At 36.6% G+C, this 18,426-nt stretch overlaps 2 protein-coding genes and 1 pseudogene across 5 annotated transcripts; 1 reads left to right on the top strand and 2 right to left on the bottom strand.

The window, feature by feature from the left end:
- Window positions 1-293: 293 nt before the first annotated feature.
- On the top strand, window positions 294-7,136 carry LOC111481970 (annotated as a pseudogene).
- LOC111481956 (pentatricopeptide repeat-containing protein At3g09650, chloroplastic) lies at window positions 5,052-7,826 on the bottom strand. The gene has a single exon (XM_023127575.1). The coding sequence runs from the start codon at window positions 7,606-7,608 to the stop codon at window positions 5,389-5,391; it is 2,220 nt and encodes a 739-aa protein (XP_022983343.1). The 5' UTR covers window positions 7,609-7,826; the 3' UTR covers window positions 5,052-5,388.
- A 599-nt stretch (window positions 7,827-8,425) lies between these two features.
- LOC111482087 (E3 ubiquitin-protein ligase UPL4-like) lies at window positions 8,426-17,154 on the bottom strand. 4 transcript variants are annotated; one of them, XM_023127731.1, is made up of 17 exons: window positions 16,976-17,154; window positions 15,709-16,377; window positions 15,459-15,569; window positions 15,207-15,323; window positions 14,946-15,104; window positions 14,641-14,802; window positions 13,794-13,940; window positions 13,599-13,720; window positions 12,375-13,515; window positions 10,717-11,904; window positions 10,403-10,633; window positions 10,220-10,324; window positions 9,570-9,650; window positions 9,422-9,490; window positions 9,185-9,313; window positions 9,008-9,091; window positions 8,426-8,905 (listed from the first exon to the last, which is right to left on the bottom strand). In XM_023127731.1, the coding sequence occupies exons 2-17, from the start codon at window positions 16,339-16,341 to the stop codon at window positions 8,840-8,842; spliced, it is 4,545 nt and encodes a 1,514-aa protein (XP_022983499.1). In that variant the 5' UTR covers window positions 16,342-16,377; window positions 16,976-17,154; the 3' UTR covers window positions 8,426-8,839. The 4 variants fall into 4 exon arrangements, with proteins under 4 accessions (XP_022983499.1, XP_022983502.1, XP_022983500.1 ...); XM_023127734.1 differs by having other exon boundaries at window positions 12,450-13,515; XM_023127732.1 differs by having other exon boundaries at window positions 15,709-16,368.
- Between the last annotated feature and the right edge of the window lie 1,272 nt (window positions 17,155-18,426).

Here is an 18,426-nt window from a genome sequence, read left to right as displayed (position 1 = left end):
AACAATGTAACAATACTATATTATTAGTTATAGATTGACAAAGTCGACAGAATGATACAGTGAAGATAGTAAACCCAAGTTTGTAAAAAGTAAATTAAAATTTTAATCCCAAGCAAGTGAAAAAATGACAGAAATATGTTAAGATAAATGAAATTGTTTTTCGTTTATAAGATAAATGATAATTCAAATATATTTCAAAAACTAAAACTAAAACTAAAACGCATCGGGTGGGCCCATGGCCGGCCCAGACACCTTACTAAACTAAACCGCTGCCTTCTATCTTTCCCGCCAAAATGGACGAATCATACAGAGAGAAGTCACGCCTGGAGCGAGCGTTTCCCGCGCTGTCTTCACTGTCGAAAATGGATGGGCTCAAGCTCATTTTCCTTTTGTCTTCTCCCGCAGGGCGACATCTCGCTTCACATGTGATTCTCTCTCTCGTTTGAGTTTGATTTTTCATTTTTGTCCGTTTTGTTGGGATAAGTTGACGAAATTCTGTGGCGCGGGTTTTAATTGTTCGAGATATGTTCTTGCATCAAGAATTGGATGTAGGAAGCTCCTGCAAGGTCGCTTCCAGCTTGCGCGATTCAGTTGATTTCGCAACATCGATTTCCTATTGAATCTTAAGACTGTTTTAGGGTCTATAGATATCTCCGTACTCTTTTCTTATGCACTATAACGGAGACTAGAAATGCCTCGTTTCTAGGTTGGAGGAACTGATTTTCATTTGTCTAAGTCGGTAACTGCTGGTAATCAACATCTCCTCCTACTATAGTTGAAACGAAGCGTAGTTTGAATTTGGTTCTGGATCCGAGTAGTTAATGTAAATATTGTTAGGTAGATTGGATTCGTTTCATATCCAATATCCATCGCGTTTTCTCCTTTATAATGCAAAAACATTTCAATCTGTTGCTTTGCAAAAGTAGCTGACTAAGTCCTATCGATGCTCCTCTCACTTGTTCTTAGCATCACGTGGAGGAGGGAATTGACGTTCAATTATTTTAACAGGCTATCGGTGATGATCGTGTCATCTTTATTTTGTCTATCGACTTTCAACAGTCCCGGAAGACTTGCGATCAACATGGATTTTACCTAATGCTAAAGGAAAATCGTAAAGTTGTTCTCAAATGTATGAGTGCTGCAATTCAACAGGTAAACACAAATTATTGCGAGAATTTCATTCTCTATTTATCCACTATAAAATACTTTCAGAGTTTCAGCTTAGGATGCTTAACTCGTCTTTAAAGCAGGTAAGGAGGACCAAATGGATGCACAATTTAGAAGACGTCACGAAAATCCTAGTTCGATTGCACAACTATTCAGAATCTATGTTTGCTCTGATGAACTTGAAGGCGTCATATATTGGTACTTGTTAGCTTCTAAAAAATTTATTATGAAGTCCGAAGTTTACTTTAAGGAAATGATGTAGGGTATATTATTTTGGGACATGACAGACAAGCTTGTATCAGTGCGCGTTATTGTTGTTAAAGTTAGCACTCTCAAGCCTTTGGTGATGCAAATGAACCTTGATTGTGCATAGTGTAAAAGCAATATTGATCGCATCTTTCCTGATGGTAAGGTTTCACCTCCGTCATTTGTGAGTTGGATGGGTGTAAAAGCAAAACATTCAATCCCATTCGAACTACTGCTGAAGCAACCGATTCTCAAAAAATACGGTAACTTCTAAATGCTGAATATGCTCTCAATTCATTTTTAGTTTTATTAATTACACCTTCTTCTTGAGTGTATTTTCCGTCATTTTCCTTCTACTGTAAATATTAGATTCTTCTTAAATCTTTCCAGGCTGTAAGAACTCACTAAATCTGATGACCATGAAGAAGGCGGGGTGCCTCGAACTGTAGAGTGTGAACTGACTGGAGATCTAGCTGATGCAGGCATCCCTGGAGATTTTATCACTGTTACTGAATTATAAGAGTAATTAATAATTACATGGATATTGGAGGAGGTACAATATTTCTTCCAAACTTGGTGTATTTTCTATATTTCCCCATGGGTGGTAAAAGTTGACGGGTCAGATGTTTTTCTTTGGCCCATAGGATCTGTTTAAACTTCTCTTGCTTGCAAGTACATACATCAATATCTTATTCATTAGGAATTTCATTATATAAGCAGAAAATAAATTTTGATTCGTACGTTTTTATTTTGTTCAACAGTTTTAGGATGTTGAGTAATGTTCACCTTAATTGATTTTTCTTCTTCAACCATATTTATGCTATACATTAACAATTCCATAAATTTTTTGTCATTTCACTTTCAAATTTCAATGATTGAAATCAGACACCAAGACCTGTGCAAAAATAAAATAAAGTAACTAAAACAATCACGCACCAACAAGTAGTTCGATGAATCTCACTGTCTGATAATACCAATTCATAGGGCTAAAAATAGTTCAACTTATTTGCTGCGTTATGAAATCAATTAATTTTTTTTAATTACACTATAACACTTGTACCAGGTGTTTATGTTGTGGGTTTCTAATTACCATTCTTTACTAGTACAGATTGAGCAACTTTTCATATATCTTCAGGCAACTATTTGTATCTGGCGGCTGTTTCAATAAAAAATTCCAAGTCACAGTCTATACACCCGAGGAGTTGCAACATTCTAACTCTAATGCAAGAGAAACCGAGTTGCTTGATTTTTTCTCATTCTCCCAAGAGATTGCATTTTATTATGAAATTCTTCTCTGGGGAATGTGGTTCGGATGTCTTCTGTCAAATACTTCAATCCTTATGTTCATCCATCTATGGACATGAACTTGTTAAAGGTAACATTTTATACAAATTCAGAATTGCTGATTGTCAACATTTTCTTTGGCTAACTATATTTTGTGGATCAACTTAAATCTGAAAAGTGGGAATAACACTAGTACTATTTGGTGGTGTACGAAAGCATTCAAAAGACCAGAATAAAGTCCCTGTTAGATGGGTTATTCATTTCATAGATGTTGGTATGCTTCTATGTCATCCTTTCCCATGCTCACTTCTGGATTTTGAACAATTATTTTGAAAAGAATGCTGTGTGATCAATGAACAGACATTATAGATAACTTTTCATTGTCAGTTTCTTAGGTTGTCCTGGACTTGGCAAAAATCAACTACGGCAAGCGACTGCAGCTGTCTCAACACATGGTATTTATTTTTGTGGTAATGCAGCAACCAAGGTCGGGCCTAACTGTAGCTGTTGTGAGGGATTCCAGGAAAGATGACCATGCTTTTGAGGCCGGTATTTGTCTTTTCTTAAGCACTAAGACGACATTTCCTATATTTGAAATCCAGGAATTAGTTCTTATAATGGTCGTGATTCTCTGCTTTTTTAATCGTGGAAACAAAATATTGTGGCTGCTTGATGATTTTGGAAGTCATTCATAGCCTTTTATCTTTTGTTCCTTAACTCGCTAGTACTGTATAAATCCTTACATTCGGAGCCCGGGAAATGCTTATTCTGAGCATTAGCACAAGTCTTTCGGGCTTATTGCATACATAGATTTCACAAGTTGGTAAAAGTTGAACGACATTGGATCTAATCTTTCAATGTTTTACAATAACAGAGTGTAGTTGATTGAAGAGCGTTTTATATGAATGCTCATCTGATGCTTAAAAAGTGATGATAATTTACTTTTTCCAAAATCACTATGGTACTTGCAGATGGTGGATGATGCTGTAAAGATGAATTTGATAAAATGTCTGCAGAACATCAGGTGTTGTGGCCCGAAACCTGAATTTCACTTGAATTCTTACGTTTCATTTTCCATGGCTAGATTTTCTTACATTAGATTATTGTTGGCCCTACTGGCAGAAATTGTACTTACCAACTGCGTGACCAGAATCATGAGCGGATGGTACACCAGTTACAGCAAGGCAACTGAAAAGTCTGGTGAGGCTGGCAGACGCTCGAGCTCGAGTAGACCTCAGGGAAAATATTACAGTCCAAGATACCATGGTTAGTTATTGAAGGATGTAGCCAAATTTTAATTTCTATAATTCATACTCGTCTTTAAATATTAGGCTTGTTTATTACTCACTTTTAGTTTTGTTTTTCACACTGTCATCGTTATCATTTTTAGATTTTTTTTTTTTTTCAATTTTCAAAATGAAAAATGGAGGAAAAAAAATTAAAATCTTATTTTTCATAGTTTCTAATATTCGTTAGAATTTCCATTTTTTTAGATTTTTTTGGAAGAATAAAAAACTAATTATAAAACAAAGGTTGTTGGCAAGCTTGATTTTTAATAACCGAATTGTGGTCGTATCACACGGATTCCATGAGAAAATTACAAACTTCACCTTGCACGAGTTTTTAAGTGCTAATTTCATATGTATTATTAACTTTGCAGGATGTGGTAGAAATAATGAAGGAATCCCTTTATGACAAGTATGCAGATGAACATGGCAACAGAAAGAAGCCAAGTGATTTATGAGTGCACTCACAAACAATCAGAGTTGCAGCATAAAGACAGTTTTTCCTATCGCATTCGGCTCTAAGCTAACCACATATGCTATTGCCTCTAGGAAATATATAGCTTGGCAGATAGAATTGGTCGAGTAGCTGACATCGTTACCTTCATATAAAATCTTGATAGTGTTTGATATCTGTTTTATAAGGGGCCAAAGACATACCAGGTTTAGTGCACAATCCTCTTAGCAAGCATAAAACCAATTAAAAAACAAAACTATGCATCAGCAGATCATTATCAATCTTTGCACTAACCCATCCATGTTTTAAACAGGCGCTGTTCTCATCGTACACCAGTCAATCAGCAAGGCCAGGAGGATAAAACCGGGCGATATTGAGAGGTCATACTTTTTTTACTCTATTTTTTCTCCCGCAATGTCTCCAGGCTACAGATGCCTCTTCCACAATACCAAGCACGTATTAATTATTAGTTGATGCTGAAATAATTGCATAGTATATTCCAATGAATGAAATATTTAAACGGTACATAAGAGGGTGCTGTTCTGCTGGGATAATATCCATATTATCTTTGCAGTTCACGCATTGTTTTTCATGTTTCAAGAAGCCCCTGTAGATAAATTGTGAATTCAAATATAGGTCATATATTCAAATTAGGATGGTCACGAGCTTTCCATAAGTTGGAATGCGCACAAACCAGTTCAGGCTGTAGACACGCACTGCCACATAACTACATACATAATAAGCACTTTGTTTCATTAGCATTATGCAGTCCAATGAATCTTCCCTCCGAAAACTTCTACAAAATCAAATATGCACTATAAATATTTGTACTTTTTCGTATTTTCTTTTTCTATTGGAATCCTTGACAATATTCTACAGTGACATACCGAACGGTTGAGGTAGAGGACCAATGACCAATGAGAAATGAGTTGGAATGATCCGAAGCCAGGCTTAATAATCACGATCTAAAGGCTCCAATCTCCACTCACTCCCATAATAAGAATTGGGCAAACCCAACCAAAACTTGAAAGCCTCAGCTGCTCTCTTCTTCTCAATCCTTCTATCCTGTCTGGCCTTTGATGCATGTTTACTGGTAAACATCCTAGAATGCATTTCCACGTAAATTCTACTGAACTTTGTCTTGTTGGGTGGAATCCCATACTCTTCCATACAAGCCACGATTTCTAGAGCCTTCCTAAAGAAAGCAGCCCGGACACATATATCGGCTAGAGTATCCAGTAGCCCTTCATCAGGTTTCAAGGGAGGGGGAGATGAAGAATCAGACTTATGTTCTCTATTCACCGAACATCTCTCCTTTACTTCATTCCATAGCAGAAGGGCTTCACCTGGTTTTCTAGCTAAAGAAATTCCATTGGCGAGACTGCCATATGTCGAAACATCAGGGAAAAATCCATTCTCTTTCATTTTCTGGACTAATTGTTTTGCTTCTTCTATCAATCCTAGTCTACAATACCCTTCAATCAACATATTCCAGGCTACTATATCAGCTTTCACTCTAGGATCATTCAACATTTCATCAAACACTTTCCTCGCTAGCTTTGGTTGACCCGAATGAGCAAAAGCTTTCATCAGAGTGGTATAACTAACCTTGGTGGGTGCTATTCCTTTCGATCGCATCTCATTAAAGAACCCAAGAGCTCCTGCACTATCATCGACCAGTATGCATCCATCAATCAAGATGTTATAAGAAACCACATCAGGTTCAATGCCTGCCCCATTGACCATCTCCTTAAGCAGCTCCCTGGCCTTGTCCATCTGAAGCAACCTGCAATAACCCTTTAGGAGAATATTGTAGGTAATTCTATTAGCAGGACACCCAATTCTTGTCATTTCGGCGAGCACTTGACGTGCTCGGTCCATCGACCCTGCCTTTACCAGAGCTGAAACTACAGTCGTATATGATACATGATCAGGATGACTGGATTGATCACCCTGATTGCGCATTGCCTCGAGCATGCGTATTGTATCAGCTACTCGACCCTCATTCATATACCCTTTCATCAGAGTCGTATAAATTCTCGAGTTAGGAGAATAGGCTTTTGGCAACAACGGTGGCTCTGAATCACTATCTTCATTCAAATTAGGAAGCAACTTCTTGAATATCTCATCTTCATCTTCATCTTCATATTCATTCAAATCCTCAGCATCTTCGATCTCCTTCAAATTACCATCCCTGAGAATCCTGCAAATATCTCTTTTCCCTTCCCTCATTGCTTGAACTACCTTCTCAGCCGTTTCCAAATCTCCAAACCCTACATAAGCCGCCACAACCGAATGCAAAGTCGTCATACACATTGGAATATCCTTTGCAAGGATCATCTCCAACACATACACAATAAGATCCTTCCTATTGGCTCTCGCACAGAGCTTGATCATGACATTGTAAGTCAAAACATCAGGCTCAGCACCAAATTCTCCCATTTCCTCGAACAATTGCAGAAACTTCTCATAGGCACCCATGTTGGCGCAGGCATTGAGAACGCCGTTAAAGGCCGCTGTGTCCGGCCGCGAGTCAGCTGTTATTGCCGGATCTGCAAACCGGCGGAGGCGCTGAGTCACTGAACTGAATAGCTTGATTGCTTCTGCAGGTCCACCGTCTGGTGAAGCTGCAAGGCGGCTGACGACGGCGCTCCACGCTTTTACGTGGGGAAGGTAACCCGAACGAAGCATGGACTTAATGACAGAACTGGCGTAAGGAGTGTGTCCAGCCTTGGCGGCGGCAACGGCAAGGAGGCCGAGGGAATTGGCGTCGAGACGGTGGAGCTGGTTGTCATGGCGGAGGCGCGTGAGGATGGACTGAGCTCGAGTGAGGCTCGAAGGGGTGTTTTGGTAAGACAATTGAGAAACTAAACGGCTGAGACAAGTAGGGCTGGGTAGATTAGTACATTGGGTATACGTAATCCAGGCCTCATCCGTTTTCCTCTGGCGTAGCTGTGATAAGAGTCTCTGTTCTAAGGAACTGGAAGACGCATCGGATAGGAGAGAGAGGTCAGTGAAACTAGTTTGACGGGCGGTGCTGTGCACCAGGAAGGGGCGGACAGCGGCAGCGGCGGTGTCAGCAGTGGAAGTGGTGGTGGAGAGTGGTGGAGAGGGCCGAAGGGGAAAGGTTAAAGGGAGGTGCAAGTTAAGATTGGCAGTGAAGATGAGCATGGGGACGGTTGTGGCGGAGGAAAAGGCGGCGACGGCGGCAGTGATTCATGGCTGCTCCATGAATGGAATTAGAAGGGAAGAGATTAAGGAGGGAGGATTTATCTGAAAAGAGGGGGGAAAATGGGGTTTTAGAGAAGGAGATAATGGGAGTGAGGACACAAGTCCAGGTCTGTTGGGTGGAATATGGACACACTACGTTGAGCGCGTGGTGTCCTCATGTCCCTACTTCAGGAAGATATTATTTTCAAACTTCTTTTTTCACAATAATTTTTCAAATAAATATCTATTTCAAGATATCATCCTCATTCTTTTTCTTTGTTCTTCCTTATCTTTTTCTAATTTTCATTTTAAATACTATTCTATTTTCTTTTCTTTCTCTCTTTTTTTTTTAATCATAAACCCTCATTCTATCTACAGGCGAATATATTGTTTCACTTGGAAAGAAGAAAGGAAAAGATATAAAAGCTAAGGGAGTGAAGAAAGTATGTACATTCAGCTAATCTTTGTTTTTTCAATAGGTTAGTTTTTTTTTTTTTTTTTTTTTTGTTAAATGTTTTGAAACACAAAAGACCTTTCTAAAAATGCAGATTTTATGGTTTCGTAAAATGGTATAGGAATAATTATTAAGGGTACATTTTATGACTACCGAGTTTTTCAATGATTCAATATATATATATATTGATATATAAGATTTGAATCTCAAAATTTTCAAAACAAATTCTTTGGAAAGGCATTAGAGGCTATATGATTGAAACTCATTTCTAAACATACGTTTAATCATCATTCAAAATCAATTTTGATTATACACAAATTACAAATAAAGAAATCATTTTGAATAAAATCACTCCTAACCATGCTTGGCTTGGTCAGAAAATTGAATAGATTAACGTCAAAGCCACACAGTTGCTATGCACAATAAATGAAAAGTAGAAAGAGTTAGTGGTCTATAAGGAAATATTTACAGTGCCAGCATGGGTTAAAAAGTAAAACGGGAGACCATGCCAATAATAAATCTAAAACCCTGCATTTCCTGTACAGCCTTATTCTACCCTATGTACACAAGATTTATGTACGTTGGAACTTACCCACCAGAACCAGATGAAGAAACCTCCTCTTGTCCACACCACAATCTGGCTGCCATTCTTCATCCATTTTCACCTTATCTACACAGCTGCCTTTGTTATTCTGATAATTACCAATTTCACTTTCTACGGACGGTAGAAATTTGAAGCTACGAAAGATGAAACGAGCCTTGTCCTTCTGTTATGGCATATAACAGCTTCTCTTTCATTATCTCCTGAACAGTAAACAGATAAAGACCAAATTTGGGGTTACCATTTTTGTTGTAATGGAAAGAAAACCAATTGTTTTTATAAGAAAGGTTAGAAAAGCCCTTCACCTTTGAAGAGTAAGGAGGCAACTTGAGATAGTTTGCACAGGTCATCACGCTAGGTAAGTCGGAATCGACCATATTGCTAGAGTGCTGCATAAAAAATATCCCAAAAAGGAAATTTGAGTTAAAAAAAATGCTAAATTGAATCAAATATTTGAAGAGAATTTGTTGATAATAAAAGACCTTTCGGACAATGGTCAACTTTGGATTGAGAGACGCAAAGCCTCCGGAAGGAAGCCTTGGCGCCCCAGTCACGAACTGTAGAAATGCCCGTTGCTGTTCATTGTCAAAGTCTTGGATAATTTCAAGCAGCTGAAATTAAAAAAAAAAAAAAAAAAAAAAAAAAAGGTAAGAATCTTGGCAACTAATAATATGCATATTTGAACCAAGCAATAGCTAGGATTCACTTTAGAAACTGACATTAATAATGGAGGGGCTACTGGCCGTATATCCGTGGTCAAACTTTATATTGTCAAGGAGATCACTCAACTGCACCAAATGATGACAAAGATCAAGTTAATGGATAATAACTTCAAAAGTAAATGAGACAGTTAGCTGATATACGTACGGCCCAAGAGTCCTGTTCTCCGCATATTAAACGCTCTAGTTCTTCTGCAGTAAAAACTTGAAGATGTTCTATGGGAAAAACCTGAGTGTTGACAGTAAGAAAAGAAGTACTCTGGTTATCAGTCAAGAACACGAAGGTACTGATAGATGCCCGAGGGGAAAAAAAAAGAAGTGTATTTTTATATGGTAATCAATAAATTTTCTTTAAACCAACTAAATTGTCGAGTGTCTTCTCTTTTAAGGATGAGAACGCTCGTGACATTTCATTGAAAGGTTTCTAGCATCTTAACATTGCAGTTCATCCGTTCCTTATATGGAGCGTATATCATGATTTATACTCCCAATGTAGCACTGGTATGAACACATTCGGGAGCTTCCAACCATGGAGTCCTAGTTCTACCCTTAAATTTGAATGAGATAATAGAAATACAACTGCACTTAAGTAAACGTAATCCTGTATCACGTCTAGAAATTAAAGCAGTTAATAATTATTTCACTGTAGGCATCGATGAAATAAAGAAGCTAAATCTGAACCCTAAACAGAATTCCATAAATTTCAACCTATATATCATAAACTACATTCCCAAGATTACGGGCAAAATGAACATGGGAAGTATAATCTTCTGTAAGAGAGGCCACAGTGAATCTAACCTGATTAAATCCAGATTTAAATGCTTCTATTTGTGTCGAAATTCCAGAATATAAGGTAGCATCTGCAACAAGAGAGACATAATCTTCCAAATTTTTTGTATTTACCTGGGGAAATGGTCAAAGTGTATTTTGTGAGTATCCATACAAAAGGATAAAACCATACACAGTGAAAATTGGCATTACCATTGAATTATCTTGAGAAGAAGTCAAGCGACAATCTGGATAACCAGGAAGAGTAAAATCAAGGCAAAGATCCTCAATATTGGTATCATGATAACAAAATTCAAGTTTGGACGATGAGTTTTCTTCACAAACAGATTCCAATAATTTACTTCTGTTGACCAAAGCTTGAAACTCTAGCAGAACGGTTCCGAGCTCTGGATCAAATGATTGGATATCATATATACTAACCTCCTACAAGAATAAACAAGAAATCAAATAATGGAAGACAAAAAAAGACGAGAGGAATGCACTTTGAAAGAATTTCATGCAGGTACCTGCCCAAGTATTAGTTTATAGAAGGCTTTGGAGAAGTAGATATCCATAACCCTACCATCCTGAATGGCCTTTGCCACTATTTGTCCCATAAGTGTGAACTTTTTAATTACTTCAGAAAATTGTAGCTCGCCAATATCAACAGTTGATAGCCATGGACGGGGGAAAAGTCCAAATGGAGATTCTATAGTTTCTCTACCCTCAATGTTAAGACTCTTTCCAGGTATAAATGCATCATGATCCCCTCTCCACATTCCAAGGCCATACTTCTGAAATTCTTGACTGACTAGAGTATAGAATTCTAATGTTGGACCAAGCCCAGTGCCAACTTCTTCATCATATTCCACTTCTAGGAGTACTTTCTGATGTGCATACTGATCCATCATTTTGGCAGCAGAAAGTAGAATTTGGTTGCGGAGTACTAATGCCTTCTTACGAGGAAAGCCACCAGAACTTGATCGTACGCCATTTGAGGTTCCCAAGTCACTGTATGATCTTACATATGGCTGTTGTGGCATGCCAAATACTACTATGCGAAAGTACTTGCGCCTTGCCTCAAAACTAAATAAGAAAGGGCATGAATCCATAAGTTCCTTACACCATAAAGGCATGCCACCGATAGAAACAGCAGAAAAGTCCCTCATCTGCTGTTCAAGTTTTTCAGTCAGTTTGCTGTTTACAAATTCATTCTGCGACACTGAAGGAACTGACAGCTTTATATTGTTCAAGGTACTAATTCTCCCTTCAGAAAAAGCACGGATTCTTTCATGTGACATAATGTGAAATGCCATTCTGTTCATACCCTCTATGATCCTTAGAAGAAATAAAACATCATAAACAGGACTTTCTTTTGCCAAGTCAGAAGGCAGATCACAATCTAGAATGCCACAGAAAAATGAAGAGAAATGCAACGTTGCACCTTTGTCGGATGCAGAAAAGAATTGGTTACAACTGTTGTCCTCCACCTCTCCAGCACTTTTATACATTATTGTATATACTTGGCTCCATACTTTCGTGCCAGATATTGCTTCATTTTCTTTGATGTGTTGTTGGAGAATTGTCTGGTAAAGTGTCAAGGTAGGCTCCAGCTGCTTTCCCTCAAGGTAAAGTAACAATTTGGGCTTCGTGCCTTTCTTACTGGAAGATGCAGAACCCTGTGATTTCTCATCAGTGCTGACTTCTACAGATACCTGATCCAAAACAAGGTTAACATAAATTTATGAGTGCACAGAATATGATCAATGCTTCAATCATGGATTAAGCAGGCACTCAAAGAGACAATATAAGAAACATAAGCCAACCAATTACACGAGAATATTCTGCATGAAACCATAATATTTATCCTAATTTACTTGGAAGGAGAAAAATGCATCAGCTGAATCCAAAACAATCAAATGAAATTTGCAATGGATGAGTCTGCAAATTATAGAACTGATCCATCTTATAATATATGCTTCTAAAAGTGATCAACTTACAGCATAAGTTTCATATGATTGTATTCCTTCACTTAAAATAATTAAACTCAAACCAAATGGATTTAGTTATGTTGGCCTTATTTTCCTGAATTATAATCACCCCTACTTCAAGTATCATACAATTTAAGAGAAGTTCATTGTTTTCTCAACATTACAAATATTTCAAAAAGAAAACAGGAAGGGACCTCAATTTCAGGCAAATCTGAAGACTTGCTGTTAGACCCCACTAGTTCTGGGTTAACACCAAAGTAAGAACATACATTTGAGAGTGGTTTAACTTGATGCTCCCTCAGGCTATCAGCTTCAGAGGACTGCTCAGCTTTTTTTCTGGTAACTTTGGGCCATAGAAATCCTTCAATGGCATTCAAAGAAGAAAAGGGGTCAACAGTCAGGATATCCCCAGTAATGTCACAGAGATCTGTTTCCCCATCTCCTCTCACAAACCGAACTTTCACACAAGGATGTGGTATGCACCGACCATTTGGAACTGTAGCAAAATAGTTCCTATGTTTGAATCCCTGGCTAGAAATAACAGGAAAGTTCTCTAAAGAAGAAAGTGAGATCTGTAATTTCCTTAACAATACCCTAACTGGCAAGTTTACAGATGGGTGATCTGAACTAGAAAATAGTAGCCTTGCAAAAGCCTCAAATCTTCTTTCCATAATTGAAAATTGTCTAGATATAGTTTGTGGTTCTCCCTTTTTCCTCAGATACTGACCATTAGTTAGGTAATTTATAAATGACTTGACAATTCCACTTTCAATAAATTCAAAGGTGGATATTGGCTCGCCACACTTAAGCTTTGACATAATCTCAGCCAATAAGGTATAAAATTTTTCTTCATCCTGCGCTGGAGTGTCCTTGATTAGGGACAAGTTCAGTAGATCATCTAGGGCCCCAGAAAAAGTAAGAAGATTTTGAAGAATATCACTCACTCCTTTATCGGTGTCGCACAACTCGTCAGTAAAATAATTGTTTCTTATATGATTTGCAAGACTATAGACTGAATCTTTGTCAAGCTTGCAGCTGCCTGTTTCTGCCACCGAGGAGAAACAACCACTCGAAAAGGCATAACATAAGCATCTCCCATTTTCTCTTGTAGACTTTTGACATGAACCAAATGATGGGTGGACACCAGCAAACACTGGGAAAATCAACTGCTTATACTTTTCTGGGGTTATCAGTGCATCAATTGCAAAATAGACACCCTCCTTGACAAATGATTTCAAAAATATACTAGAGAGCTTTTGCAGGATAATCTCAGTGATTTTTAAAGCTAACATCAGCACATGGTGGTCTTTTCGAGTAAACACTCCAACCAGGAAACTGACAAATTAGACAGAAAAGATCATTAGACTTTCTGAAAGCAATTTGAAAATACCATAAAAAGGAATATCAGGCATCATCACCTAGAAATGTTGGCATTCTGAAGCAACTCAACAAGCATGTCAGATTCACCCAGACAGATAAACTTGTAGATAATAGTTAGGCAGCCGCAACAAACATACAATTTTGCACCAGAACTAACCACCTGCAGCGAAAATGTGATGTTATAGAAGATGGGAAGGGCTATAGCTTTTTTATTAGCTTATAATAATAGCCACCTGAACTAGCAACGGAAGTATATCCAAGCCAAACTTCTGCAGTTGCTTGGGATTAATGGCTAGAAACGACACTTTTTCAGACAATTGTTCTGCCTTTGCATCTTCAGTAGGGAGAAGCTCATTAAGCAATTTGAGGACTTCACATACCTGGACAAAAAACCAATCACAATACATCCCCAAGAATTTTAAAATTATCGCAAAAGCAGACCCTACAAACCTGGAGGGGAAAACAAGTGTAGAAAGACTTTGAAACTCTAGATCCAATTTAGGTCAATTATGAGCTATTGAACTATAACTTCTTTTGAGAAGGAAACTACGGGAATTTTATTGATGAATGAAATGAGAAAAGGAGTATAAAACACTCCTAAACTATAAGAGGGGAATTACAAGAAATCTCGTCAATTCATAATTAAAAAAGATAAACTGAAAACTTTAAAAGGACAGTTACATTTATAGAAAGCATTAAAAAGGAGCAAAATATTAAAATAGCGGTTCTCCTAGCTCAGGCTACCAAGTGAAAGTAAGGTAAAGTGGAGGCTAGGAGGTAGAGATGATATATACTTAACAGAGCATCTTGGTTTTTTAGCTTTATATTGCACGACGTTAATATATCAAGTCGAATCCATGGCTTGAGATTTGGACGAAAACTTTTAGCTAACTGTGGTTATCAATTAATATCAATTAATATTCTGCAACACTTAAAAAAAGGATTTCTATGATTTTAAGTGCTTTTTTCAAATTCTCCCTCCGTAAGTTCACTATAATTTTTTGTTTTAAAAGAGAACTGTCATAGCACAGTCAGTCTTCCCGTAGTTTCAAAAAACAGTACATGTTAAAAGTCTAATACCTGGTTGCGTTGCCCATCAACTACAGCACATGAAGACATCCCATGCGAGAGGTTGTAAACAGATAATATTTCCTTCAAAGTGTTGCTAATGTCTAGCTCATAAAGAGTTTTGAAAGCAACAATGGATCCTGAAGATAGTTTGACAAGTATACCAAGCAAATCCTGCGACGAAAGTTTATGGTCATTTCACCATTCTTCCCTAAAGATGATAGTAGAGGCAAAAGGGAGAAGTTCATCCATATTTTACTAAAATAAAAATATATAAAATATTAAACCATTGGTTCCTTCTTGTATGATTCTCTTACATTGTAAATGGTCTGGGACAAAGAAGTTCGGCTATTCAAGTTTATAAGGCGAATGACTTGTTGAATCAGTCCATGCTGACAGAGCCCATCCAAAATCTCGCAGGATTGATGTGCACACTCGGCTATTTTGATCATGCATCGAGCCACATTCTCTACCAGCTGAAATGTGACAATATAGCAAGGAGAAGATTTATAATTTAAAAAAATAAAAATAAAGTTAAAATAAAGCAACACGAAGCATTCAATTTCAGTTATTCAAACCTCCCCATCATCATGCTGAAAGAGATTGCATAGAATAGGAACAGCCTCAATTAAAGTTAGTGGACACTCGGAAGGAAGTTTTTTGCAGATATTCACCACTGTGCGAAGAGCCGTCCTCTGATCCAAACCAGATTTACACATTAAAATTTTCAATTTTCTGGTCATGGGGTTTCGCAGGAACAAAATAATAGGAACATGAGCTCCACCAAGCTGTCAAGATTGATTTCACAAAAAGAAGGGAAAATGACTTACTTGTATGCTACTAGAAAAAAAATCAATAAAAGTTAACACAGCCATAACTGCACCACCCTCTAAGCATGCAACTGGGTGTTCCTGTGATATTCTTTCCAATGCTTGCAGACACTACATTAAAACAGAAACTCCTTCAAATTATAGCAACAGTATTCAGTATTCAACGATGAGCTATCGATTATAATATCTTGAAGAATATAATTTGATAAATGAACTAACAAGAACAATCAAGATAGGATGATGATATCACCTGTTCAGCAACATCCAAGTACACAATAACTCCTAGCCTCTGACAGAGGGCAGGAACTCCGCCATGGCGAACAATAAAACTAGATGCTCTGGGGTATGCATCGCATAAATAAGTTAAAGCCCTTAAAGCCAATAGCACTATCTCTGAGTTGCTATCAAGTTTCACCAGATTGACAAGAATTATAGATAACGAATCTGATGTCGTGCTCGATAGTGAACTTTCCATGCAGAATGATAAAACCTCACATAGATCCGTCAGCAGTAGTATTTGGGCAGATGTATCAGATTCTTCGCCCAAACTTGATAAAATCCTTTTAAATCGTTCGTGATCACTAGATGATCTTTGCCTCTGACAATTACGAAGATCACTATGTTTTTGTTCTGCATCATCAGAATCACAAGACCCGTAGGCTGAATCCTTATCATGTTCTCCCTCTGAACGACTGGAAGCAGAAGCAGACGATGAAGTGTCCATGTCATTCTCATGGATGCCAGGACTTGAATTAGTGGATGTCACGTGCATTTGCACAGATGAATTAGATGAGCTTGGTCTGAATTCCAATGAACTGCATGTCCGTTTATCAGCAGGTAATCTGTCCACCATTTCTGCACGCTTTTGGCCACGATTTCCCATTTACCATTTATTGGCTCTAATAGAGACCTAAACCTCCAATATAATTAAGAGATCCAACATCGCATAAGATTGGCAAAGTTATTATGCTTCAATAATTTGCATATTATTAATGATCAGAACCAAACTATGCAGGAAGACAAAACTTAAATAAAAGACGCGCTAACAAATGATATTTGGCTCAACACTAACAATTTCACTTCAATAGATCGAAAAGCTCTCGGAAGTGATCATTCCAATCCAGAATCAATAGAATAATCAGATAGAAATTGGAACATTCGATTGAGAATTGTCTGCCTCAAACCTTAAGAGCTAAATATGAAATAAATTATGTGCGCCTTAAACTTGAACAAAAAAAAAATAATAAAAATAAAAAATATACTGCTTCAAGACTAACACAGGACCGGAAAACACCACGGATTAAGCCACCATTGACAAGTAAATTTTATATCATATATGCTTAACAATCTCCAACACATAACTAAGTTTCTCCAGTAAGCTCGAAACTAGTCCCCTTCTAACAGCCAAAATTAGACGAAAGCCGAAGCGAATACGATGAAGAACGATATAGAAAATTACGAATGTAAACACGGATTTACGATCAGACGAGAAAAAATTATCTGATATTTCTTAGTACCTTAGCGCTGCAAACCGAAGACTCGCGAAATTCCGAAAGTGCACGATTAAAAATTTCGAGAGAAAAAACTTCACCAAATACGCCGGAACGCAACTACCACCGCTGATGATTTTATCTGATCGAAATTGTAAAGTTCTTTTGACGACGATGAAAAAACAGAGAAAACGCTATAGCTCAAAAGATATATATGAAAGACTGAGAGAACTGAATTGGTTTGATCAATATATATTTTATTATTTGGTTTTTTATTTATTTTTTTTCATTATTCTCATCCTATTCTTAGTTTAAATTATAATTTAGTTTTTGATCTATAAGATACTCCCTTTAAAAGAATATCAATATTTCTTTTTAAATAATATATTATCTTTAAAAAAAATGCTAAACTAGATTTTTTTTTTTTCTTTTTCAAAAGTAAATTCTGAAATATTTATATGAACTGAAATGGTTAACGTGGTTATATATATATATATATATATTTTTTAATTAAAATATAATTAAGAGAGAGAGTTATTTTTTGATCAAGGATAAATTAGTTCGAGGTGATACGGTTAAAAATGAGATAACAATTTTGTAGAAAATAATGAAGTAAAATTGTAAGCCTATTAATTACAAGTGTATATTTATTAAATGAATAACAATATGGGTACTACTCATCGGATTGAACCAATCTATAAATGATCAACTAATTAATATATTCAAAATACGAACAAAGTGGGTCAAGATTTAGATGTGGGATGTATTTGACCATTTTTTTTCACTCCATCTTAATAATGATATTGGAGGTAGATGATTAATTTTAAATAAGGTGTTTATGTTGATAACCTAAACTTTGTCATATTGATTGTCGAGAAAATTGTGTTAGGCTTCCCAAGTCCAAACATCATAAATATCGTGTCAGGTGTGTTATTCAGAAAGAGTGTTGTGATTCAGGGCCGAGTCTGAGCAATTCTATTAGTTGTGCTTATTTACTTATTACGATTACCCAATCTAACCGCCTTTTCCTTATATAGTTTTTCTTCATCCATAAATTAAAAATATTTGTACGTTGGTAAGATGTTTACCGAAAATAACAATTGAAATCGGTGAAATATATAGTATTAGTTTATTTTATATTATCTTTACTTTATGCCTTTCATTTTAAAATATCCAAAAATTATTTAAATATATTCTATTTAATTAATTAGAATTTATCTTTTCTATTTTTTAAATTTGATACTTGCCTACCAAAAATAAAAAAGTACTCAAGTTTGAAAATAAAAAAAAAATTAATGAACTATAATTTATTTTATAAAAAAAGTTAAATTACAAAAATATATTATTAATATTTACGACTCTCCCAATTTTCGTCTTTCTTAAATAAAAAGAAGGCAGTTTTCCACCATAGCTTTATCAATTTTTTTCTTACCTGTATTAAAAAATCATTAAATTTGAGCATATTATTATTGGTGTTT

The sequence above is a fragment of the Cucurbita maxima genome, unplaced genomic scaffold, assembly GCF_002738345.1.
Source record: "Cucurbita maxima cultivar Rimu unplaced genomic scaffold, Cmax_1.0 Cma_Scf00007, whole genome shotgun sequence".
NCBI classification, from domain to species: Eukaryota; Viridiplantae; Streptophyta; class Magnoliopsida; order Cucurbitales; family Cucurbitaceae; genus Cucurbita; species Cucurbita maxima.
Note: the sequence above shows the minus strand (reverse complement) of the source record. Positions and strands in the feature narration are given on the sequence as shown.